The sequence below is a fragment of the Metopolophium dirhodum genome, chromosome 5, assembly GCF_019925205.1.
Source record: "Metopolophium dirhodum isolate CAU chromosome 5, ASM1992520v1, whole genome shotgun sequence".
Taxonomy (NCBI): Eukaryota; Metazoa; Arthropoda; class Insecta; order Hemiptera; family Aphididae; genus Metopolophium; species Metopolophium dirhodum.
In genome coordinates, this window is record NC_083564.1 from 25,240,929 (window position 1) to 25,268,748 (window position 27,820).

The window sequence follows — 27,820 nt, forward strand, 5'->3', positions numbered from 1 at the left end:
TTATATTTTATGTTATAAGTTAATGTATATTTGTATATTCGTAAAATATTGTTCATTATAATTTATAAATAAATCTCAGTTATAATTCATTTTCGATTATTGTTATTATTATTATGCATTTTGTAATAAAGTAATATAAATCATATAAAATAATATTAAATCAATACTAATTTTCTACTAGTTGCTGAAAATGTAACAATAATTGTTTTTGTGTCTATTAGTTACATCTCTTAATATAATAATATCTCTTTCGATACTTATATCATACTTATAAATTTGAATATCATTCTTGTGTCATTATTGTTCTCAGACAAGCTAAATGCGATGATTAAAGTATTGAAGAAAATTAACGTTCGAAGGTTGCACAACTAACAGGTATAGACGTATACTGAATACTACTTGTTCCAATTTATATAAATTTGGGTAGGTACACATCTTCAGTAACTACTAGTTTAAGATCATCAATATCAAAATTTTCTTTAATTTTCTTTAATTTTTACTGTGCAATTTTTGGCAACAAGCTATTTTTCTTATCTAAGTGAAATAATTTTTTTTTGATGTAAACAATTTGATGTTTTTTTTTTAAATTAAAAAAAAAATTCCCAATTTCTTTAACAAATAAAAATTCGTTATAGAAAAAAATCACAAATTTGTCGGCATTAAAAAAAAATTATGTATTTCATTAACTTGTTATGAATTATGAAAGGTTAATAAATATTGATTATATTAGAGAAGTAACACATAGATTTTGAAAATTGTATGAGGAGGCTGTGTCTTGAACACCACTTCACCCTGCTTGTTCACGTAATCCGAATAAGACAACGAATATATGCATTGAAATCCAAATCTTTCAACAGCTTTTGCAGTAAAATGACTGGAGCATTCCACGTACATCATTTGATACCCTAACTCCAATGCCAACTCTCTAGAAATTAAGTTATTATTGTATTAATATAAATCAAGTATAGGTATCACCAATAGTGTGTAAATATAATATGGTATGGTTGTATGGACATTGGACAATACATTATATAAATAATTGTATGTATTTTTTTAAATAAATAATTAGAAACTAATGTTTTAGTGTTTTTTTTTCGGCACTTACCACTTTTATAGTTTATTTCGGGCACATACACAGTCAAATATATTTTTTTTTCTGTTAGGGAAGGGGCTAATATTAATCATGATTCATGACCAATATATAAATTAAAAATTAGAATTTACAATAGCTATATACAGCCCATATAATATGTGCATAAGTGAAAAAACATTTTGAGGGTTTTGAAACATTGATTTCCAAAATCGGTAGAAGTCATAACGGCAATAACAAAATAATGGTGACTGAGAATGTTAAAAGCATTTGCCAGGCTCTGCTCATCTAGACAAGAGCTATTGAGTACTTACCTACCGACCTACCTACTGATAAATATTAACTGTCAACAATTTGAGAGCAATGACGGGTTATTGCCTAAACATAATCTAACTTAAAAACTCTGAGAATAAATAATATATACCATCATAATGTTTTTTATTTATAATTTTAACTAACACAAATAAAAAATTGCGAAAGATATAGATGAAAAATTGGTACTTAAAGTCAACAATAATATTATTGATGTCTAGAATCATGTATCAATATTGTCCTGCAATTATTATTGTTATGTTATTATAGGAACAAATTATTTTTGATATACTTGGACTTGTTGATGAGGGCTTTGCAAATCCCAAGTCCTCTATATTCCTCATTAACTGTAATAATCTTTAACTCCATCATACGATCTATGTTTGGATACTGCCCAAATACATCAGTTTCTCGTCCAGCTTTGTCTAAGATAACCATAATATCATTATATTTCGAACTTTTGTTCTCGTCACCGTATTGTTTTATTTCGTTACTCCTGCACACTGTGCTATTCAACGCGGCACCCATCATTTCACCTGTATCTACAGATATTGCCATAAACGATACTCCTAAATAGAAAAAAATCGTATTATTGCTTATGAATGATACCAACTTCAATTTAAAATAGACACACAATTCTTATTATTCGGCTACTTTTTACATAACTGTATTCATATTATTTGAGCCAAATTCAAAACATGTTCGATATTACTTAAATTACAATAAAATAACTAAAATCTAAAATAATATTTAATTCCATCCAAATTTTAACTTAAAATGTTTATATATTTTTGTTACAAAGTATTTTTTTCTGTAATCATATTTTTGGGTTACATAAGCGTTGTATAGGTAATCCAAAAAAATCCATCGGTCTTTGGTAAATAAAACGAGGAACATAATTCCGAATTTGGAACATAACACGTATAAAACCGACATTATAATTTATAATTCATCTATTTAAATTTTTCATCTCCCAACACCGAAACATATTAACACATTATGACATTATATTATTGTATTATTGTAGGTATAAGTGTATAAATAAGTATAGGTACATACAAATACAATAATGGCCATAGCCATTGATGTCGGCGTGTCCATTATCCTCCAAAAATGAGACACTGTTTTCCTCAAAACTTTTTTTTGTACTAGAATTGTGTCCATTTTCCATTTGCCAATATTCTTATAAAGAAAAACCAAATATGTGGTTCAATATTGTAAAACAAATTCAAACAAATATTTTTGTAAAATAAGAAGTATTCATATTCCAAAAAAAATTTAAAAACGAGCAAACAAACGGCGATCAATCAATATAATGTACCTAATTGTCCTAATTATTAAATTTGAAAACGAAGAATCTATTAAGTAACACAAAAAGTAAAATAGTTCATCTGTCTAATATTAAATTTTCTTTTCTTCAAACAGGTGTTGCCGAACTATTGTAAAATTTAAAAAATATAGGTACATAATAATTATATTAATAATTCATAGGTACATTTTTCTTTTAAATGTTTATTTGTTAAAACTTATAACTATTTTAATAACTATTATATTTGTAAACATAAACATAATTTTTATTCTTGATTCCTTATTGGAGAAAATGGTATCTCATTTTTGGATGAATAAAATGGACCCGCCCATAATAATATCATACATTCATACTAAGGTAAACCTACTACAAAGTGGATAATAATATATATTATTTATTATATTTTATAAAAGTAATAACTTTTCTTTAAAAGCTATATTAAAATAAAAAATAAATTTATGTATAAGCCATTAGATAATAATTAATATCTATTAACTCACCATATTTTATTAAATCAGTGCAAAAATTTTCAAATTCTATTAATGATTCTCTTTCTTCTATTAATTCTAAGCTTACACATAAAGGTTCATCGTGGAAAAAATACTGTCTTAACGAATTCTGGATAATTTGTTTATCATTATCTGTAATGGGGACTATGTTAAAAGAAACTTTGTTGTTTTTGATTTCATCCATATTATTTTTCAATATCTGAAAAAAATAAATAATATTTGGTTTACAATGTATAGCTCCGAACCACTTTTAAAATTCATATTTCAATACATAAAAATCGAATTTAGGATGAGTAGTTTACAAGTTAAAGGTATTTTAAGTAAAGATGAGTGGACCAACATGTTGTGCGATATAATCGCGCACCACTCCACACCCTTCATGTGAATTTGAGATTAGTAGTTATAAGTTATAACTCATAAACAACTCATCCTAAATTTGATTTTTATGTATCGAAATACTTAGGAAAATATTTTGAAATTAAAACTGTACCTATTTTGTCATTCAAAATAGTAAAAACCTTAAAAATGTTAAGGATAAAAAATATTAAAAAATATAGATACATATTTTAAAAATGTTGTTTTTAACGACTAGAAACTATGTAAGTGATTTTTTTTTAAACACATTGATATTTTTTGAAATATGAGTATCATTTGGTATACGACGGATGATAATAATATCATGTTTACTTTAGAGATTATTCAATTCTAATTGATGAAATATAATTCATAAGTACATATAGGTTTATCAATATCAATTTAATTATTGTATCGTTTATAAAACTCAAGTAGTGGTATTAAATTTAAATTCAGGTAAGTTTTTAATACGAATCTGTGTTGTATAATAAAATTGTATTTAGTTAGTCATAAAAACTTGTATTTCTTAAAACACGAATTATTATTTAATATAAGTATTTAATTAAGTAGGTATACAATGTTTTTCGAAAAAATATTATTTTGTATATACCTAACTAATAAATTATTTAAAACTAGTGTCAATTCACCTTCATTAGTTTATGTATAACCTCAGACTAAGTACCAGGATAAACTTACCTTTAATTTTCATAAATATTTATTTTTATTTTATTTATTTATTTTTATACTAACGCATGGTGGGAAATAGTACAGGGGACATAAGTATTAATATTCAATTGTTTACAAATTGTATACAATGTGGCATAGTAAATAAACATCATTATTTATTACAATAATAAAATTATAATTTATAATTAATAGGGCTATTTAGGACAATATTTTGTGTACAAGTTGGTATGGTGAACGTATTTTCTGTGCGATTGTTCATCATTGGAACCTAAAAATTAATCTCATTTAACAAGGTTAGGTTGAACATGAACCTCTAATAAACCAAGATTCCTAATCACCTTAGCACAGATAATTTCAATAAGACTTTCAAAAGATAAGTCAAATGATAGAATAATTCCTAAAGCTTTAATTTTATTAATAATCTGTAACATAGTTTCATTAATTTGGAACTGTAATTAACTGGATTTAGTTTACGGGAGAATGTAATTTTCCTGAATTTTTCAGCATTAAGTGACATATTTATACCGTTTATTTTGAGCCATTCAATTAAATTATCCTGGTAATTTTGGATTTTAGCACAGACATCTAGATTATTAATCGGTAAAAATATTTTTAGATTGTCTGCAAATAGTAAATAGTTAGAGAGTGTAACGACTGTAAAGACATTTTAAATACTAGGAATAAAAGTGGCGATTAATGTCCACCTTGTGATACACCAGAAGATAGGTAATGAATTTGTATGTTTAATTTGACTATCTGTGTTCTAGCAGAGATAAATTACGACAACCACTGAAGAAGTTTTCCATGTAGGACATAGTTATTCATTTTTTTTATTAAAATATTTTGGTCCACAGAATCAAAGGCCTTTTTTATGTCTGTACGTTGACTACGACTAGAAACATTATCAATAAGGTTTGTGTAAAACACTAATATATTTGTATCGACTGATTTCAATTTCGGTTATCAATGAAAGTATTTTTTAAAAAATCAGAGAGTTCACATTCTATCATGTTCACGTTTCTCGAATAGTTTTGGGATACAGCTCAGTTTAGTGATTGGTCGATAATTCGATATATTAAATTTGTCACCACTAGTCCACTAGGAGTAATGTATGACGATTTCCAAGCTGAAGGAAACACTCCCGTCTCTAAGTATATGCAAAATAATTTGTAAATTGGAGTTGTTATTCCGTAACAACTATATATGGCTCAGAAATAAAGCAGGTATCATAATATCAGGGCCTGGTAAATAAAGATCATATTTTTTTTAGTATAAATTCAAATTTTCTTTGTGTGCAGACTACTAATGTTTACCTTCATTTTTATTCCGCTATATTTTTACCATATTATAATACATTAGTGGATTACTTTTTTAGTTATGTTGTAGTCTTTCATTTAAATTAACGCTATTGTAACGAAATTAATTTCAAAAGTAACTTCTATGAAGTGATGCGTTATTTTCCACGTTATTAAAATAAGTTATGAATGTAAAATGTATAAGAAACCCTATTGGGCTAGGATCTTTGTGAAAAATTGAAATCACTTCAATTTATATTCGATTCTGAAATTGTTATATAATAAATAATAATCAACAATATTATCAAAGATCCCAGAAAATAGTATTACCTAAATTCTAAAGAATTCTTATTCAAAAATAAAATGTATTAACAATTTATTATAACTTATTAGTAAACTATAATAATAATTAACATTATTATTTTACATTTATAACTCAATATTATTCGACTTATATACGGTTATACCTCACCAGAAACCATATACGGCGTATAATAGGGTACTTATACATTTTGTTTGTGCATATATTAACAATGTACAATATAAAATATCAATGATATACCGCGCGCTTATAACTATAAACATGTATACAATTTATATAGGTTCGACACTATAAAGTATAACCTATAAAATTACATAATATTATTTAATAGTTACTTATCTAGTCGTTATGTAATTCAAATCAAAATATTTAATGTAACGACTAACGACATTTTATTTTCAAAAGTAATTTACCCTAACACTAATAAATAATAATACTACATGGTTCTGTTTTGTTATTTTATTGTAGGTACTTACCTACATCATTATAACCAGATAGTTAAACTCTGTTAAAGATCTAAAATCAAGTCCTCCCTTTAAATGGGATGTATTACATCAAGAACGTTCACATAAATCCATTGCTAGTTAAATCGTCGAACCAACTTCGAATAGAAATGTATGAAATTATCAAAATTTTTAATAATTCTGATTTAAATACGAATGTGTATATACATGGTGATATTTAAGTATTCTCACTCTACTTTTATCCTTACATTATGCATATATTCAAATTTTGATTTTCTGAAATTTTTAAATACGCACTTGAACATATTTTCGAGTACTTCAGATTTTTCAAGAAAATCGTCCACTAAATAATATCCCGTAAAAAAGGACACTCCTTAAAGTAGTACAAAAAATATCAGGAATTAGAATAAATGTACTATAAAATATAAAAACCGGGGTAATCATGCTTAAAAAATCACTTTGTATACCTATAGTATTTATGAAAACATAGTCTAGAAAACATAGTCTAGCTATTGAAACATATCTAGTGATTCTGAATAATTTTTTTTATATGATATAAACTTATATAAACAAAATATTTAAAAATACTTATTATTAAAAAATGTTAATAAACTAATATGTTAAATACATGTAACATTATGTTTTGTATAAACTTTTAAGTTAAATTTATCATTTTTTTTCGACAAAAATTGTTAGCAAAAATGTAAAATAATAATACTTACCTTAACACTATTGTCATTAAATTGATTAAAGTTCGTATCAACGCGTGACCGATGTATCGCTTCAACGACCAATCATTGAATTATAAATCATAAATTATAATACATTATAGTTACTTAGTAAAAGTTAAAGTACTTATTGGTTATCGTATACTCCTGCAAACAGTGCATCGGCCTCGAATATCTCTATACCGTTATCGTATTAGGTACTATTATCTGTTTAGGTTTTATTTTGATATAATATGCAGGTGAATTACAATTTCAGAGCTGATTGGTGTAGCAATCTCTTAAAATATTTAACATTTATCGTTTATGGTAATCGCCTCTGCTTTTTAGATAGAAACTATATAGCTTTAAACACAGACTATCAATTTTAGTTACTTTGTAATATAAAAATATTTTTCTTGGGTACTTGAAAGTGTGTTTTTTTAACGATTATGGATCGATGACATGGAATTTCGTTAAAATGAAAAAAGACGTGTTTCTTTATTTTTAACAGGCAATTTTTTTATAATAATTTCAAAATGTTTAATCACGCAGGTGTACCTATAGGAAAATAAACTTTATTTTTTCAAATGGCAACTACTATATTTTTAATGGATTCTAGTAAAGCTTTTTTATCTGAACATTTTGATAGTCAAATCATCAATTTTGGTTCGCTAGTTTATTAACTATGGCCCTCTAAAATTTAGTAAAATCTGCATTAATACTTTTAATTGAAATAATTGGTTAGAAAAGTATTGCAGTTTGAAGTTTCAGAAAATGCATCATTCCAGAAGAAAGACTTGTAGTAACTTTAAGGTAAATATTATTATTTGTATTAGTATTAGTATTATTGTTAATAATCATTACTTTATAATTTCTCAATTAATATATAAAATAACTAATGAAATGAGATAATTATAATTTTCCGAGCTATAATTACTTTTTTTTTTACATAAATTTAATTTAACATGAATAAAGTTATTGAACAAATATATCAGTATAAAATAGTAAAAACTTTTATTGAACAACTTGATAAGAAAAAAATAAAAATAACAATTTTTCGTACTTTCAATTTAAAAAAGAAATAATACATAACTTTTTAATATTATAATAAAAAATTAACTTGCTTATAAAATATACATTTTTTTTTTCGTTGTTAACGTTTTGCCAAGAAGATAAACATCTATTGATATAATTAATATTTATATAATTGTAAAATACTTAAATGTTAAACCTGTACTGTATTGTTTACACAAAAGGGTCTTTACCCGTTTATTATACAAATAAAAAAATAAAAATAAAAAAAAATAATCTCATTGTATAAGATAACGATTCTGAGCGAAAACGGTCAGTCAGCCATGTATTGCTAAATATATTTGATGATATTATTTTGAATAAAGTAATTTATATATTAACCTATTTACGTAGAACCTTGTTTTAAATTTTTAATCCTTAGCTATAAAAGTTGAACATTTTATACATTTTTAACTACAAAACAATTATTAAATTTAAAATTTGAAAAATTTTGTGAAAATTTGAACTTTAAATGCTTGTAAAAAAAAATTGTGCCTATGTATTTTTAATATTTTTTAACTGCTATTGTAACAATATATCAGGAGGCTTGCATTACATTTTCAAGATTTTTTACTGAACAAATAAAATTTTATTGACATTCATAGAAAAAAAAATAATAAAATTGGAGAGACTGAAAATGTCCCTAAACAGTTCAAAACAAATCAAAATATTTTGATCGAATTATATCGTGTATCGATAATACTAATTAGACAACCAGTGAAAATGTCATATATCTACGGTCCAGTGGCGTAATTTGGTCGTTTTTTTTTTTTGTGGGGGGGTAATTGAAACAATTATCTCCAACACTACCCGTCAAAAGAAAAAATACTTAATTAATAACTTTTCAGTCTAACCATTGTGATCTGTAATTAGTATAATGTAAGTAGGGTACATGTATAAATGCATGCATATATATATGAAAATAAAAAATTACATAATATTTAACAAAGATTTAAATGTACTTTTTCGAGTAGATTCGTGGAATAATCTGCGTAGACATAAAATACTCAAAGTTGCAATCTTTAAAAGATCCAATCGAACAAGATACTGAAGTTGAAACTGAAACATTATTTCTACTATACTTATCGTATACACACACAAAAAAAATTTAAAAAATTTAAAATAAAAAACACATATCATTGTTAAATCAATAAATTCATTGCTCCGCTCAGAATCTAAAACTAAAAAAAATTGTATTCGTTAGGTTAAAAAAGTTGAAATATGTAATACAAGGCTTCTTGCACAAATAATTGTTACAAGTTTAAACATATTAAAAATACATAATACATAATATGCATATACATTTATCATTTTTTTTTTAAGTTCAAATTTAGTAGTAAGTATTATAAAAATATTATTCCTGGGTACTTGAAACTTTAAGAAGTTCTTTAATTTGTTTTGCCAATAATTGCTTATTTTTTTCAAGGAAATGTATGTTTATTTTTTTGTATTTTTTTAGGTATCTATCTACAGGCACATCTTATCGAGCGTTGTCATTTTCATTCCGTATGGCCCATAATACAATAGGTAAAATTATCTACGAGACTTGTAATGCTATTTGGGAGGTTTTTTATAGCATTCATATGTCGTTCCCAAGCACTGAATTATTTGAACAAATTGCATATTATGATTTTGAGAAACTATGGAAATTCCCGAACTGTATTGGATGTATTGACTCAAACATATTCGTATAAAATGCCCAAATAACTCTGGTTCGATGTTTTATAATTACAAAGATTATTTTTCTGTCCACTTACAAAGAGTCTGTGATGCCAATTATAAATTTATATCGGTTGATATAGGAGCATACGGACGACAGAGCGATAGTGGAATATTTACCGAATCAAATATTTTTAAAAATTTGGAAGCTAAATCCTTCAATGTACCTAATTACAGACCATTACCGAACACAACTACTCCAGTGCCATTTGTTCTATTGGGTGATCAAGGATATCCACTGAAAGAGTATCTATTAAGACCCTATCCATTTGATAAAAATTTGAATTCGGCAAAAGAAACATTTAATTACCGTTTGAGCAAAGCTCGGCGTATGATTGAATGCACTTTTGGAATTTTGGTATCGTAATGGAGATGTTTAAAAACCGAACTTCAAATGAACCCGGAACAACATGTTGATATAGTTATGTTTTGCATAATATTATCATCAATAAAGAAGGTATAGATGAAACACTATTGGATCAGGTCCGTCGTGACCCAACTAACTATAAACTCAGAAAAACATTCAGTATCGTCAAACGTAATAACAGATCAAGAACGGAAGTATACATAATACGTGATACTTTTAAAGACTATTTCACAACTGTTGGAGCTATAAAATAAAAGTAAAAATTGTTAAATTGTACGTGTAATATATAATTCATTACCTAAATTTGTATTTTATTTATGATCTATTTATCAAATTTATTTCAGGTTTACCACCATCACAATAATAATAATAAACAATAATCTCAATTACAATATTTTATACATTTTCAAATTAAATTTATTTTAGATTCTGAGCGAAGCGATGAATGTATTGATTTTACAATAATGTGTGTTTTTTTTTTTATTTTTTTATTTTTTTTTTTTTTTTGTGTCTGTCATCACCTTTTAGGACAGTAAAAGTGCTTGGATTTTCTTCAATAGTAACTTTTCTGATAGGAAAGTGAATCTGGTTGGTACTTTGGGGGGTCAAAAGTAAAATTTCCCAGTAATTTTACAAGTGACGTGAAAAACAAAAGAAAAATTAAGGAAAAACGGGAATTTTTACGCAAAATCTGTTTTCGAGAAAATCGATTTTGGTTTTTGGTGTAACTCTTAAACAAATGACCGTGGGGACATGAAATTTTGACTGAATGTTTATATTAGCATTTTCTATACACGATAAAATTTATAAAATAATTTGACTCTTTTTGAGCTGTTTACGGACATTGTCAGTTTTCAATTATTTTAGTTTTTTTTTCTATAAATATCAATAAATTTTTATTTGGTGGGTAAAAAAGCTTGAAAATTTAATAGAAGGCTCCTGATATATCGTTCTAATAGCAGTTGAAAAATATTAAAAATACATAGGCACAATTTTTTTTTGTAAGCATTTAAAGTTCAAATTTTGACAACATTTATCAAATTTATAATTTATTAATTTATTTTGTGGTTAAAAATTTATAAATTTTTAACTTTTATGGCCAAGGATTGAAAATTAAAAACAAGGCTCTATGTAAATAGGTTATATATAAATTACTTTATTCACAATAATATCATCAGATATACTTGGTAAAATCATAGGCTGACTGACCGTTTTCGCTCAGAATCGTTTTTCTTATACAATGATATTATATCATTGAATTCAAATTTAACACCATCCATTACAGTGACCCACTTGTAACCTACTGTACAGAAGAGCGACATCCACTTATCCACCTTTTTTTTATATTTACTTACTTTTGACCTGCATTTCTTTTTCAATTTCCTGGTTATATCTGTATTATGGTGTTTTTTTGCTAGTAGAATCCCATATAGATTCTCTTTCAAAAACTAAACTAATGAGTCGTTTGCAATCAACCATTATTTCAAAATTCAAAGATACGTTTTTTAAATCAATAAAAATAACAATAAAACACAGGCAATGAAACACAAAAACTAGCGACGTACCATCTTCGTACTAGTGTTTGATGTAAATGATGAATAATAATACTGAAATCCAATGAAACTTAATAATAATAATTGTTCAACTATATTGGTATTATTTCGGATCGGTAGACGATGCGCGGGAAATATCCATTTTCGGCTTCAAACGGCCGATAAAAACAAATAATATTGTTTTTGCCCGTTAACGGTCGTCTACGGCCTAATTATTCTGAACTAGTGTAACCATTATAAATAGATTCAATCGAATTAGTATATTCGGACGTATACGGCCGAATTCGGGCGTAGTATGACCAATACCTTACCTAATAACAGAATATGACAGAAGCAGTGGCGTACATTCAAATTTGCTCTGGTGGGGAGGGGGGTTTAAATAGTTTTACTATTTATTTTACCTTCAAAACCTAAAATATATCGAATGATAATGATAATGATGTGATAATAATAATTTTTAACTTAACTACTAACTTACGAAATTTATTTTTTAATTAACGTGAAATTAACGAATTCATTTTTCATTAATTTTTTATTTCTAAGTTAATTTGTTTTGTTTTTAATTTTTTTACATTTCATTATTTGAGTCTATTTTGTTACCATGTCTTTGGTCAATTATATAGACATAATAATACAATATAGTTTCAGTTTGCCTATATATGCTATACAATTGTTATTATCGACAATCGACGATGCACGACGTCGTCATTTCGGGAAAAAATAAATACCAACACTAAAATCTAAAAATAAAAACCAATTACCTATTGATTTTACGATTTTACGGTTTTGTGCGATGTCGATGTGGTCCTGTAATTTTAACAGTATTCAGTTGTGAACTTTTGGTTTCACAGTAACCAGTATTCACGTTGATAGTTAAAACATTAAAATAAAAAAAACCTACTCATCGTATTATGATTTACACAAATAATATCGGTTTGAAAGACAACTAAATATACTACTAATTTGTTATTTTTGGGTATTTATTATTATTTATTAGTTATTACTTATTAGATAGGTAACTTCTGTACTTAAAAATACAATATATACTATATGTGTATGCATATTAACTTAACTGAGTTAAAAAAAATAAATAATTAACTCACCCAGTCCTGTGTATTTAGAATTAATTTTAATATTTTAAATGTTTAATGTATACTACTATATACCTAGATACATACACTCGGTACCTATATGTATCTATATACGTAAAATATATACAATGTATTATACATATAACTATATAACCCTAATAGATTGTTTAAGCATTTTTACTGCTCTAAAAGGTGTCCTCTGACACAAAAAAAAAACACACATCATTGTAAAATCAATACATTCATCGCTCCGCTCAGAATCTTATCTTCACTCTGTATATTACGTTTGCAACCCCACTTGTATCCCTGACTGGCGAGGAGAGATGTAGGTGATTTTCAACACACTAATTTTAATCATTAAAAATTCAATTTATGGTTACTGTTTTAAGTAATTATAAATATTGAAAAAATGGACATGGAGAGGATCCCCCTTTGCAACCGCTGTGCCAAATATAATTAAAAATTGTGAAAATATCTAATTAAAATTGTCTTAATTTATAAGAAAAATGATTCAATTCAAAAATGATACGTCCAAAATACTACATATGTCTGAAAATATTTAATTAAGGATTATATAAGTAACTTTGTAATAATTTCAAATGTTTTTATTTACAAATTAACATATTCAGGTTCAGATTAACGGAATTATAGGTTAAACAGAAACGACAAGTTGGATTGTTTAGAGAATAACCACTAAACACAAATTAGTGGCTAAAACAGCATTTTATTTTATTTATATTATTGTATTAATTTCTATATAACCTATTTACGTGGAGCCTTGTTTTAAATTTTCAATCCTTAGCCATAAAAGTTAAACATTTTATACATTTTTAACTACAAAATAATTAATAAATTATAAATTTGATAAATGTTCTCAAAATTTGAACTTTAAATGCTTATAAAAAAAAATTGTGCCTATGTATTTTTAATATTTTTCAACTGCCATTAGAACGATGTATCAGGAGCCTTATATTAAATATTCACGCTTTTTTGCCCAACAAATAAAATTTTATTGATATTTATAGAAAAAAAAACTAAAAAAATTAGTTTTACTTTTGACCCCCCAAAGTACCAACTAGATTCACTTTCCTATCAGAAAAGTTACTGTTGAAGAAAATCCAAGCACTTTTAGTGTCCTAAAAGGTGTCCTCTGACACAAAACAAAAAAAAAAACACACATCATTGTAAAATCAATACATTCGTCGCTTCGCTCAGAATCTAAAAGACTAATAAAATTGGAAACAGAAAATATTCCTAAACAGTTCAAAACAAATAAAATTATTTTAAAAATTTTATAGTATATAGAAAATGCAAATATAAACAATGTCATTTGTTTTAAAGTTACACCAAAAACCAAAATCGATTTTCTCGAAAATAGATTTTGCGTAATAATTCCCGTTTTTCCTTAATTTTTCATTTGTTTTTCCTAGCGCTTTTGAAAACTATTGAAAATTTGAAAATTTGACCTCCCAAATGCACCAACTAGATTCACTTTCCCAGCTCAGTAGTAATGTTTTTCCAATAAGTTTATCAGTATTATTTTGTTAAAGTGTAAACTAATTATTACCAAGCTACTTCAGCGTTATCGCCACGCTATACGACTTCCACTATTAGCTGTTGATATCATTGGAGTTGACTGCAAATAACTAACCGTAAATTAAGGCAGACCCAAAAGTATAGGATGTATTTAAATAACAAGTGAAAGAAACTATTATAATTCATATATTTGTCATATTCCTAATAACAATGCAATTTTTTTTCTATTCCGCTGGTGGTGAAGCATAGTAAAACAACTTTCTGAAAAATAATGCATACCTAGATAATAGTGGGATCTTTGTTTTAGAAATTGATTAGTGATTACCTTTTAAAATTTACAATTGATGTAAGAACTGGTGTGTTAGGGATAGCTTGTGTTGTATTTAATTTAATTAACAAAAATTTATTTTTTAATTTCTTACGATGGACCCGTCCAACGTGTGATCTACCGATAAATGGCTATCTACGATAAAGTGTTGTAGGTAGAACGTGTGATCTACCGATAACAGATACCTATATTTTACACTACAGTGCCTACTATGGATACGATATGGATTTTACGACTTAATCTATATAATTTATTATCAATAAGATATGGATTTTGTGACCGTATTGTATTTTTAAAATATAATTTAAACATTCAGTTACCATTTAGCATTTGTTCGTGACTCGTGTCATTTCGTTTGTTGGTGAATTTTTTCCATTTTTTTTTTCACGAGTAGCGGAATATCAGCTTTAATAAAAGCTTGACATAAATCGATGTTAATGTATTAGAAACTGAGGAAGACGTAGATGACAAAAAATTTTGTTTGAATGTCAGCTTTCTATTTTTGTTTTCTTTGTGCTTATTAGTTTGTAAACGTTGTGTTACCTGAAATCGTTGTTCAATCGCTATTGATTTTTCACATGCAGCACAATACAAAATTTGACCGTCACTTTGTAAATGTTCATCCGGAAATTCAGCAACATATTTTGTTGCTTTGCAAGTCTTAGATGATCGTACTTTCAGCATTATTGGTTACACGTAAATTAAGACGTTGTTTAATACACAGATTAAACCCACGAAATTAAAATACGGCCCGTTCGTTACTGTAGGTACACTGTCAACTGTTAGAACTTCAAACGCGAACACGTTTTAATAAATCGTTATCTTTATTAGGTCATAAATATCAAACATATATCGACAGTAGATTAGATTAAGTTTAAGAATTGGTATTATTTTGTTACTATTTTGTACTTTTGGAAACATGGGCAAGTCTGTATTAATAAATAATAAATCGTAAATGAAAAAATTGTCGAAATATGTAAGAAAAATGGAATTATTGAGAAATATGTAAAAACATGTACTTATGGCAATATGTAAAATCAAATATAGCTCATTTTATCAAAAATCTTGTGAAACGAATTTATCACTTGCCGAAATTAGTTTATCATGTCTCAGAGAAAATATGTATTTACATATAAATCCGAGCCCTAGTTATAATTAATACAAATTATTAGTTTTTTATAATGAAAAAACCGTAGCCGTTGCGGGACGCCTGCCAGATGTGAAACATCAAATAATATTTTCTTAAACTAGTTTTAAACAATAAAAAAAACTTTTAGTTTTGTATTTTTGATCAGTAGGTCCCTATAACTAAAAAAAATGTAATAAATAATTATCGTACCCATATTATAACGTTGCCATGTAAATTAACGTTTTGAAAATCAACAATTCGTATCTATGTCACATATTTACCACTTGTCAATATTTATCTCTTGCGTTCATTACTAATATTTTTTCAGTCAGCAGTCAACTAGTTAAAACGTATGTTAATTGTTCTGCCTATATAATATTATCAGAAAAATTAATATGTCCGACATCCACATCCAGTCCAAGAATGAAACAATGGAACAGGTTTTCAACGACCTCCGAAACAACCCACCGAAACCTTTGGCTGGAAGCTGCTATTTGAAGAGATTACGGGTGCATGAAAGATATGTCTTTACGTCGAACTTGGCCCTGGTCGATACTGATTCCACAGCCAAAGCGACAGTGATTGAGTATAGATCAATGCCGAATCTAAGGTTTCGGCCGGTCAGCAACGATGTACGAAGACTGGAATCATCGGAACACGGTGAATCCAAACGTTTGACGGACGGCAGGCAGTGTCCATCCACGCCGAATATCCCTGTGTGTCAACATTTGGATGGTGGCGAGACACTTGCAGAGATCGGCTGCAGCCGATCAACGCCAAATGTAGAGTGTATGCAGGTCACCAGTGATAATACGAAACATCATGATTCCGAGATTTCGCTAGATGGCATGCCGTGTGAATCCACGCCGAATATCCCCGTGCGTACAAATCCAGATGGCGATGCTCCAGAGTTGTTCCACAGTCCACATGGTTCGCCGGAGGGCAGCGGGTCATGCACTGTATCAATTCCGAATATCCCCGTGCCCGTGCCTCCAAGTCCAGCTCCCAAATTTGACTGTGAAGGATCCTCACCTGCAACTTCCCCGGAGCCCGACATCTTCGAGTTGTACGAGATGTACGGACCGCGGATCTACGGTCGTCCACGCCGCCGCCATTCGGTTTGGTATCACGTAAAAAAACATTTCAACCATTTAGTTAATTATTATCACATTCACGTTTTTGGTAGTGTACTTCTTATTATAATAGGTCTAATATTCATTTTCCCATAATATATAATTTTCGCGATAACTGCCAAGTAGATGTACATGGATGATATGTATGCATGTATTAAAGGGTTCGTCCCGTATTGTAAAATAAATAATTAATGGTTCTATAATAATGTAATAATGTATTAATGTACTAACAATGTAATAATTTAATAACATAATAATGTAATATCAATGTAATAATGTAATAAAAATGTAATAATGTAATAAAAATGTAATAATGTAATAAAAATGTAATAATGTACCCGACCGCGTTGTATTAACCTGTTGACGTAGACCGTAGACGCCGTTTGTGTAGTAGATTCACTGTGGTAATTGTCAGTATGCAGTAGCGTTTACTAGCTGATGCAATCCGCTAGCTAACTTTTCTCCTTTAAAAATATTAGCTTAATTTAGTGTGGTCTAATAATAATTAGAAGCAACTTGTAGAATAATATTCAACCATGGCATGATAGACGGTAATTTTGTATTAAAGTTTTTATTAAAGTGCGAGTGAAAAGATTCACATGTATTCGTAGTTAGCCTAAGACTTAAAGAGTTACATGCCCAAAGCTTAGGAGGAAAAGTCTTCTGAAATATAATGTTCAGTTAAATAATCGCAGCATTTTTTTGTACCTATAGGTACATCATTTTTCAAATTGTAGTATTTGAGAACATTAATTACCTGTGTATTTGGTATTTTCCATTTAACGCCATTTACCTAACATATATTTAATTTAGAATATGGAGCTTTTAACTAGAATGCATTTTGTTGTTTTTTTTTTTATATTAATAGACAGTGGTAACCAAAATGTTTTTTCGTTTACTATAAATAATATTTCTTTGGGCGAAAACCAAATCACTCTTTTTTGTGTTTGGGTAAAAAAGGTCATTTGGGCAAAAACCAAAAGGTCCATTTTGGGCGAAAACCGATTCGCCCCCCATGTGGTCAACATCAACGACTTATGGGGCAGCCGCAGGTGTAGGGACAAAGGTGACATAGCCACGGGTGTTCACTTCGCACACTCCCGCATTATAGGTCATTCTGTATACGTAAGGCATGAGGCAAGCACAGAGACAACCGACAGGTACAGTTTGGTTATGGCGGTCAACACCGAACACCAATCAGTCTGTTCGAATGCGGAAAGGTTTTGCCGCCAAAAGCATGGACGCCCCAAGTATATGTCGAAGCTCCGAGCGACGCTTTCCCCTCCGCAGTCCCGCGCCGCCTTGACGTCGCCACTGTATCTACAATTATTTGTTTTTGAATTACAACAAAATGAGAAAATCGCTACATGAGAAGTCTAATGAATATATTTAATGTTGTAAAAATTTGAATTCAAACGCTCATATAAATTCAATTTGACTTTTTCAGACATTTTTTTTTTAGACATTTTTGATTAAAGTAGATAATCTTAGAAGGAATCTTGTATTACATTTTAAAATATTTGAAAAAGAGAATTTATGACTTATGCAGTCCTTTTTAAACAAATTATAAAAACAATTTATTGAATTTAATGATTCACTAAAAATTTAATGAACCAATCACGGGCCACTAAATCTTGTTTAAGTGACCATTAGCTCACTATTGATCACGGACTTAGATATCTTAGTCCGTGCTATTGATTCATTCAATGTTTTGTGCAATCCAACATGGTATCATGTCTACACATAAACCAAAAATGCAGTTCAAATGTTTTTCTTGTATTATCATGTATTTATGTACGATCATATTGTTCTATGATCATAGTGCCATTGAAACACCACGGGGCACGGAAGATCTCAAGTCCGTGGATTGAATATGATAATATTTAAGTTATATTTTGTTACAAATGTTTGTATAATAATTCTTGTGAAACAACTAAACTATGGAACAAACATCCATTGGAATAATTAATATACGTCAACAAAATATGTATAATCATAGAATAATAGGTATAATGGTATAATAATATTACGCATTGAAACAAAATATGTAAATAGCACGATTAAAAATAATCATGATTCCTGGTAAAATAGGAATATTCATTATATAAACAAAGGTAAAATTTGGTAATTAATATCGTTGGAAGAAAATGACTTGGAAAACAATTTGTGGAACAAAAGGTAGTGATTCGAAAACTCTGTCTTCTATAAATTTATCGTGCAAAAAACATTTGTCAACCTGGATCTTATATGGTTTTATCACTTATCATGGCGTGTTTTTCAGACGACTGACTTTCAATTTCATATTATTTGAACACGTTGCTTGGTTGTTACTTGGTAATTATTACATCATCTGAGATTAACTGTAACAACTAAACACTGATTATTTGGTTATTATTACACTTAAGAGGACGCTACCCATACATTTGTTGTATTAGTCTTACATATCAAATTGTCGTTCACTAGTTTCAATAGTGTGCTGTTAGTTTTGATAGTAGAGTGAATAGGTCACTATTATAAAACTTTTAGATGAGAAGATTAAATGTGTTTCAGCGATTTTTTGAAATTTGCATTTTCAAGCAAAATATGCTTATGTGAAATTTCAAAAATTAAAAATGCTCATATCTCGCTTGAAAATTAAAATATTGAATAAAAACCAACGCTTATGCACAGATAATGTTATTATTTTAATAGTGGTAAATGAGGTATTTAAGCTATAAATATAAATACTTCAATAACAATACCGTGGACCGTGACCGCTAACGAGAACATTTTATATTTTATGTTATAAGTTAATGTATATTTGTATATTCGTAAAATATTGTTCATTATAATTTATAAATAAATCTCAGTTATAATTCATTTTCGATTATTGTTATTATTATTATGCATTTTGTAATAAAGTAATATAAATCATATAAAATAATATTAAATCAATACTAATTTTCTACTAGTTGCTGAAAATGTAACAATAATTGTTTTTGTGTCTATTAGTTACATCTCTTAATATAATAATATCTCTTTCGATACTTATATCATACTTATAAATTTGAATATCATTCTTGTGTCATTATTGTTCTCAGACAAGCTAAATGCGATGATTAATGTATTGAAGAAAATTAACGTTCGAAGGTTGCACAACTAACAGGTATAGACGTATACTGAATACTACTTGTTCCAATTTATATAAATTTGGGTAGGTACACATCTTCAGTAACTACTAGTTTAAGATCATCAATATCAAAATTTTCTTTAATTTTCTTTAATTTTTACTGTGCAATTTTTGGCAACAAGCTATTTTTCTTATCTAAGTGAAATAATTTTTTTTTGATGTAAACAATTTGATGTTTTTTTTTTAAATTAAAAAAAAAATTCCCAATTTCTTTAACAAATAAAAATTCGTTATAGAAAAAAATCACAAATTTGTCGGCATTAAAAAAAAATTATGTATTTCATTAACTTGTTATGAATTATGAAAGGTTAATAAATATTGATTATATTAGAGAAGTAACACATAGATTTTGAAAATTGTATGAGGAGGCTGTGTCTTGAACACCACTTCACCCTGCTTGTTCACGTAATCCGAATAAGACAACGAATATATGCATTGAAATCCAAATCTTTCAACAGCTTTTGCAGTAAAATGACTGGAGCATTCCACGTACATCATTTGATACCCTAACTCCAATGCCAACTCTCTAGAAATTAAGTTATTATTGTATTAATATAAATCAAGTATAGGTATCACCAATAGTGTGTAAATATAATATGGTATGGTTGTATGGACATTGGACAATACATTATATAAATAATTGTATGTATTTTTTTAAATAAATAATTAGAAACTAATGTTTTAGTGTTTTTTTTTCGGCACTTACCACTTTTATAGTTTATTTCGGGCACATACACAGTCAAATATATTTTTTTTTCTGTTAGGGAAGGGGCTAATATTAATCATGATTCATGACCAATATATAAATTAAAAATTAGAATTTACAATAGCTATATACAGCCCATATAATATGTGCATAAGTGAAAAAACATTTTGAGGGTTTTGAAACATTGATTTCCAAAATCGGTAGAAGTCATAACGGCAATAACAAAATAATGGTGACTGAGAATGTTAAAAGCATTTGCCAGGCTCTGCTCATCTAGACAAGAGCTATTGAGTACTTACCTACCGACCTACCTACTGATAAATATTAACTGTCAACAATTTGAGAGCAATGACGGGTTATTGCCTAAACATAATCTAACTTAAAAACTCTGAGAATAAATAATATATACCATCATAATGTTTTTTATTTATAATTTTAACTAACACAAATAAAAAATTGCGAAAGATATAGATGAAAAATTGGTACTTAAAGTCAACAATAATATTATTGATGTCTAGAATCATGTATCAATATTGTCCTGCAATTATTATTGTTATGTTATTATAGGAACAAATTATTTTTGATATACTTGGACTTGTTGATGAGGGCTTTGCAAATCCCAAGTCCTCTATATTCCTCATTAACTGTAATAATCTTTAACTCCATCATACGATCTATGTTTGGATACTGCCCAAATACATCAGTTTCTCGTCCAGCTTTGTCTAAGATAACCATAATATCATTATATTTCGAACTTTTGTTCTCGTCACCGTATTGTTTTATTTCGTTACTCCTGCACACTGTGCTATTCAACGCGGCACCCATCATTTCACCTGTATCTACAGATATTGCCATAAACGATACTCCTAAATAGAAAAAAATCGTATTATTGCTTATGAATGATACCAACTTCAATTTAAAATAGACACACAATTCTTATTATTCGGCTACTTTTTACATAACTGTATTCATATTATTTGAGCCAAATTCAAAACATGTTCGATATTACTTAAATTACAATAAAATAACTAAAATCTAAAATAATATTTAATTCCATCCAAATTTTAACTTAAATTGTCTATAAATATATCTGAGTTTGTAATGTTTATATATTTTTGTTACAAAGTATTTTTTTCTGTAATCATATTTTTGGGTTACATAAGCGTTGTATAGGTAATCCAAAAAAATCCATCGGTCTTTGGTAAATAAAACGAGGAACATAATTCCGAATTTGGAACATAACACGTATAAAACCGACATTATAATTTATAATTCATCTATTTAAATTTTTCATCTCCCAACACCGAAACATATTAACACATTATGACATTATATTATTGTATTATTGTAGGTATAAGTGTATAAATAAGTATAGGTACATACAAATACAATAATGGCCATAGCCATTGATGTCGGCGTGTCCATTATCCTCCAAAAATGAGACACTGTTTTCCTCAAAACTTTTTTTTGTACTAGAATTGTGTCCATTTTCCATTTGCCAATATTCTTATAAAGAAAAACCAAATATGTGGTTCAATATTGTAAAACAAATTCAAACAAATATTTTTGTAAAATAAGAAGTATTCATATTCCAAAAAAAATTTAAAAACGAGCAAACAAACGGCGATCAATCAATATAATGTACCTAATTGTCCTAATTATTAAATTTGAAAACGAAGAATCTATTAAGTAACACAAAAAGTAAAATAGTTCATCTGTCTAATATTAAATTTTCTTTTCTTCAAACAGGTGTTGCCGAACTATTGTAAAATTTAAAAAATATAGGTACATAATAATTATATTAATAATTCATAGGTACATTTTTCTTTTAAATGTTTATTTGTTAAAACTTATAACTATTTTAATAACTATTATATTTGTAAACATAAACATAATTTTTATTCTTGATTCCTTATTGGAGAAAATGGTATCTCATTTTTGGATGAATAAAATGGACCCGCCCATAATAATATCATACATTCATACTAAGGTAAACCTACTACAAAGTGGATAATAATATTATATCTATTTTATAAAAGTAATAACTTTTCTTTAAAAGCTATATTAAAATAAAAAATAAATTTATGTATAAGCCATTAGATAATAATTAATATCTATTAACTCACCATATTTTATTAAATCAGTGCAAAAATTTTCAAATTCTATTAATGATTCTCTTTCTTCTATTAATCCTAAGCTTACACATAAAGGTTCATCGTGGAAAAAATACTGTCTTAACGAATTCTGGATAATTTGTTTATCATTATCTGTAATGGGGACTATGTTAAAAGAAACTTTGTTGTTTTTGATTTCATCCATATTATTTTTCAATATCTGAAAAAAATAATATTTGGTTTACAATGTATAGCTCCGAACCACTTTTAAAATTCATATTTCAATACATAAAAATCGAATTTAGGATGAGTAGTTTACAAGTTAAAGGTATTTTAAGTAAAGATGAGTGGACCAACATGTTGTGCGATATAATCGCGCACCACTCCACACCCTTCATGTGAATTTGAGATTAGTAGTTATAAGTTATAACTCATAAACAACTCATCCTAAATTTGATTTTTATGTATCGAAATACTTAGGAAAATATTTTGAAATTAAAACTGTACCTATTTTGTCATTCAAAATAGTAAAAACCTAAAAAATGTTAAGGATAAAAAATATTAAAAAATATAGATACATATTTTAAAAATGTTGTTTTTAACGACTAGAAACTATGTAAGTGATTTTTTTTTAAACACATTGATATTTTTTGAAATATGAGTATCATCTGGTATACGACGGATGGTAATAATATCATGTTTACTTTAGAGATTATTCAATTCTAATTGATGAAATATAATTCATAAGTACATAAAGGTTTATCAATATCAATTTAATTATTGTATCGTTTATAAAACTCAAGTAGTGGTATTAAATTTAAATTCAGGTAAGTTTTTAATACGAATCTGTGTTGTATAATAAAATTGTATTTAGTTAGTCATAAAAACTTGTATTTCTTAAAACACGAATTATTATTTAATATAAGTATTTAATTAAGTAGGTATACAATGTTTTTCGAAAAAATATTATTTTGTATATACCTAACTAATAAAATATTTAAAACTAGTGTCAATTCACCTTCATTAGTTTATGTATAACCTCAGACTAAGTACCAGGATAAACTTACCTTTAATTTTCATAAATATTTATTTTTATTTTATTTATTTATTTTTATACTAACGCATGGTGGGAAATAGTACAGGACATAAGTATTAATATTCAATTGTTTACAAATTGTATACAATGTGGCATAGTAAATAAACATCATTATTTATTACAATAATAAAATTATAATTTATAATTAATAGGGCTATTTAGGACAATATTTTGTGTACAAGTTGGTATGGTGAACGTATTTTCTGTGCGATTGTTCATCATTGGAACCTAAAAATTAATCTCATTTAGCAAGGTTAGGTTGAACATGAACTTTTAATAAAACCAAGATTCCTAGTCACCTTAGCACAGATAATTTCAATAAGGCTTTCAAAAGATAAGTCAAATGATAGAATAATGCCTAAAGATTTAATTTTATTAATAATCTGTAACAGAGTTTCATTAATTTGGAACTGTAATTAACTGGATTTAGTTTACGGGAGAATGTAATTTGCCTGAATTTTTCAGCATTAAGTGACATACTTATACCGTTTATTTTGAGTCATTCAATTAAATTATCCTGGTAATTTTGGATTTTAGCACAGACATCTAGATTATTAATCGGTAAAAATATTTTTAGATTGTCTGCAAATAGTAAATAGTTAGAGAGTGTAAAGACTGTAAAGACATTTTAAATACAAGGAATAAAAGTGGCGATTAATGTCCACCTTGTGGTACACCAGAAGATAGGTAATGAATTTGTATGTTTAATTTGACTATCTGTGTTCTAGCAGAGATAAATTACGACAACCACTGAAGAAGTTTTCCATGTAGGACATAGTTATTCAATTTTTTTATTAAAATATTTTGGTCCACAGAATCAAAGGCCTTTTTTATGTCTGTACGTTGACTACGACTAGAAACATTATCAATAAGGTTTGTGTAAAACACTAATATATTTGTATCGACTGATTTCAATTTTGGTTATCAATGAAAGTATTTTTTAAAAAATCAGAGAGTTCACATTCTATCATGTTCACGTTTCTCGAATAGTTTTGGGATACAGCTCAGTTTAGTGATTGGTCGATAATTCGATATATTAGATTTGTCACCACTAGTCCACTAGGAGTATTGTATGACGATTTCCAAGCTGAAGGAAACACTCCCGTCTCTAAGTATATGCAAAATAATTTGTAAATTGGAGTTGTTATTCCGTAACAACTATATATGGCTCAGAAATAAAGCAAGTATCATAATATCAGGGCCTGGTAAATAAAGATCATATTTTTTTTAGTATAAATTCAAATTTTCTTTGTGTGCAGACTACTAATGTTTACCTTCATTTTTATTCCGCTATATTTTTACCATATTATAATACATTAGTGGATTACTTTTTTAGTTATGTTGTAGTCTTTCATTTAAATTAACGCTATTGTAACGAAATTAATTTCAAAAGTAACTTCTATGAAGTAATGCGTTATTTTCCACGTTATTAAAATAAGTTATGAATGTAAAATGTATAAGAAACCCTATTGGGCTAGGATCTTTGTGAAAAATTGAAATCACTTCAATTTATATTCGATTCTGAAATTGTTATATAATAATCAACAATATTATCAAAGATCCCAGAAAATAGTATTACCTAAATTCTAAAGAATTCTTATTCAAAAATAAAATGTATTAACAATTTATTATAACTCATTAGTAAACCATAATAATAATTAACATTATTATTTTACATTTATAACTCAATATTATTCGACTTATATACGGTTATACCTCACCAGAAACCATATACGGCGTATAATAGGGTACTTATACATTTTGTTTGTGCATATATTAACAATGTACAATATAAAATATCAATGATATACCGCGCGCTTATAACTATAAACATGTATACAATTTATATAGGTTCGAGTGGTTCGACACTATAAAGTATAACCTATAAAATTATACGATTACATAATATTATTTAATAGTTACTTATCTAGTCGTTATGTAATTCAAATCAAAATATTTAATGTAACGACTAACGACATTTTATTTTCAAAAGTAATTTACCCTAACACTAATAAATAATAATACTACATGGTTCTGTTTTGTTATTTTATTGTAGGTACTTACCTACATCATTATAATCAGATAGTTAAACTCTGTTAAAGATCTAAAATCAAGTCCTCCCTTTAAATGGGATGTATTACATCAAGAACGTTCACATAAATCCATTGCTAGTTAAATCGTCAAACCAACTTCGAATAGAAATGTATGAAATTATCAAAATTTTTAATAATTCTGATTTAAATACGAATGTGTATATACATGGTGATATTTAAGTATTCTCACTCTACTTTTATCCTTACATTATGCATATATTCAAATTTTGATTTTCTGAAATTTTTAAATACGCACTTGAACATATTTTCGAGTACTTCAGATTTTTCAAGAAAATCGTCCACAAAATAATATCCCGTAAAAAAGGACACTCCTTAAAGTAGTACAAAAAATATCAGGAATTAGAATAAATGTACTATAAAATATAAAAACCGGGGTAATCATGCTTAAAAAATCACATTGTATACCTATAGTATTTATGAAAACATATAGTCTAGAAAACATAGTCTAGCTATTGAAACATATCTAGTGATTCTGAATAATTTTTTTTATATGATATAAACTTATATAAACAAAATATTTAAAAATACTTATTATTAAAAAATGTTAATAAACTAATATGTTAAATACATGTAACATTATGTTTTGTATAAACTTTTAAGTTAAATTTATCATTTTTTTTCGACAAAAATTGTTAGCAAAAATGTAAAATAATAATACTTACCTTAACACTATTGTCATTAAATTGATTAAAGTTCGTATCAACGCGTGACCGATGTATCGCTTCAACGACCAATCATTGAATTATAAATCATAAATTATAATACATTATAGTTACTTAGTAAAAGTTAAAGTACTTATTGGTTATCGTATACTCCTGCAAACAGTGCATCGGCCTCGAATATCTCTATACCGTTATCGTATTAGGTACTATTATCTGTTTAGGTTTTATTTTGACATATGCAGGTGAATCACAATTTTAGAGCTGATATGTGTAGCAATCTCTCAAAATATTTAACATTTATCGTTTATGGTAATCGCCTCTGCTTTTTAGATAGAAACTATATAGCTTTAAACACAGACTATCAATTTTAGTTACTTTGTAATATAAAAATATTTTCTTGGGTACTTGAAAGAGTGTTTTTTTAACGATTATGGATCGATGACATGGAATTTCGTTAAAATGAAAAAAGACGTGTTTCTTTATTTTTAACAGGCAATTTTTTTATAATAATTTCAAAATGTTTAATCACGCAGGTGTACCTATAGGAAAATAAACTTTATTTTTTCAAATGGCAACTACTATATTTTTAATGGATTCTAGTAAAGCTTTTTTTTCTGAACATTTTGATAGTCAAATCATCAATTTTGGTTCGCTAGTTTATTAACTATGGCCCTCTAAAATTTAGTAAAATCTGCATTAATACTTTTAATTGAAATAATTGGTTAGAAAAGTATTGCAGTTTGAAGTTTCAGAAAATGCATCATTCCAGAAGAAAGACTTGTAGTAACTTTAAGGTAAATATTATTATTTGTATTAGTATTAGTATTATTGTTAATAATCATTACTTTATAATTTCTCAATTAATATATAAAATAACTAATGAAATGAGATAATTATAATTTTCCGAGCTATAATTACTTTTTTTTTTACATAAATTTAATTTAACATGAATAAAGTTATTGTACAAATATATCAGTATAAAA

At 27.2% G+C, this 27,820-nt stretch overlaps 2 protein-coding genes across 2 annotated transcripts; both read right to left on the reverse strand.

The window, feature by feature from the left end:
* Positions 1 to 85: 85 nt before the first annotated feature.
* On the reverse strand, positions 86 to 7,214 carry LOC132944818 (arylalkylamine N-acetyltransferase 1-like). Its single transcript, XM_061014333.1, has 4 exons — positions 7,065 to 7,214; positions 3,212 to 3,419; positions 1,695 to 1,971; positions 86 to 925 (listed from the first exon to the last, which is right to left on the reverse strand). The coding sequence occupies exons 2-4, from the start codon at positions 3,402 to 3,404 to the stop codon at positions 727 to 729; spliced, it is 669 nt and encodes a 222-aa protein (XP_060870316.1). The 5' UTR covers positions 3,405 to 3,419; positions 7,065 to 7,214; the 3' UTR covers positions 86 to 726.
* A 13,181-nt stretch (positions 7,215 to 20,395) lies between these two features.
* Positions 20,396 to 26,987, reverse strand: LOC132944894 (arylalkylamine N-acetyltransferase 1-like). Its single transcript, XM_061014430.1, has 4 exons — positions 26,838 to 26,987; positions 22,978 to 23,185; positions 21,441 to 21,717; positions 20,396 to 20,671 (listed from the first exon to the last, which is right to left on the reverse strand). Exons 2-4 carry the CDS (start codon positions 23,168 to 23,170, stop codon positions 20,473 to 20,475), a joined length of 669 nt encoding a protein of 222 aa, XP_060870413.1. The 5' UTR covers positions 23,171 to 23,185; positions 26,838 to 26,987; the 3' UTR covers positions 20,396 to 20,472.
* Between the last annotated feature and the right edge of the window lie 833 nt (positions 26,988 to 27,820).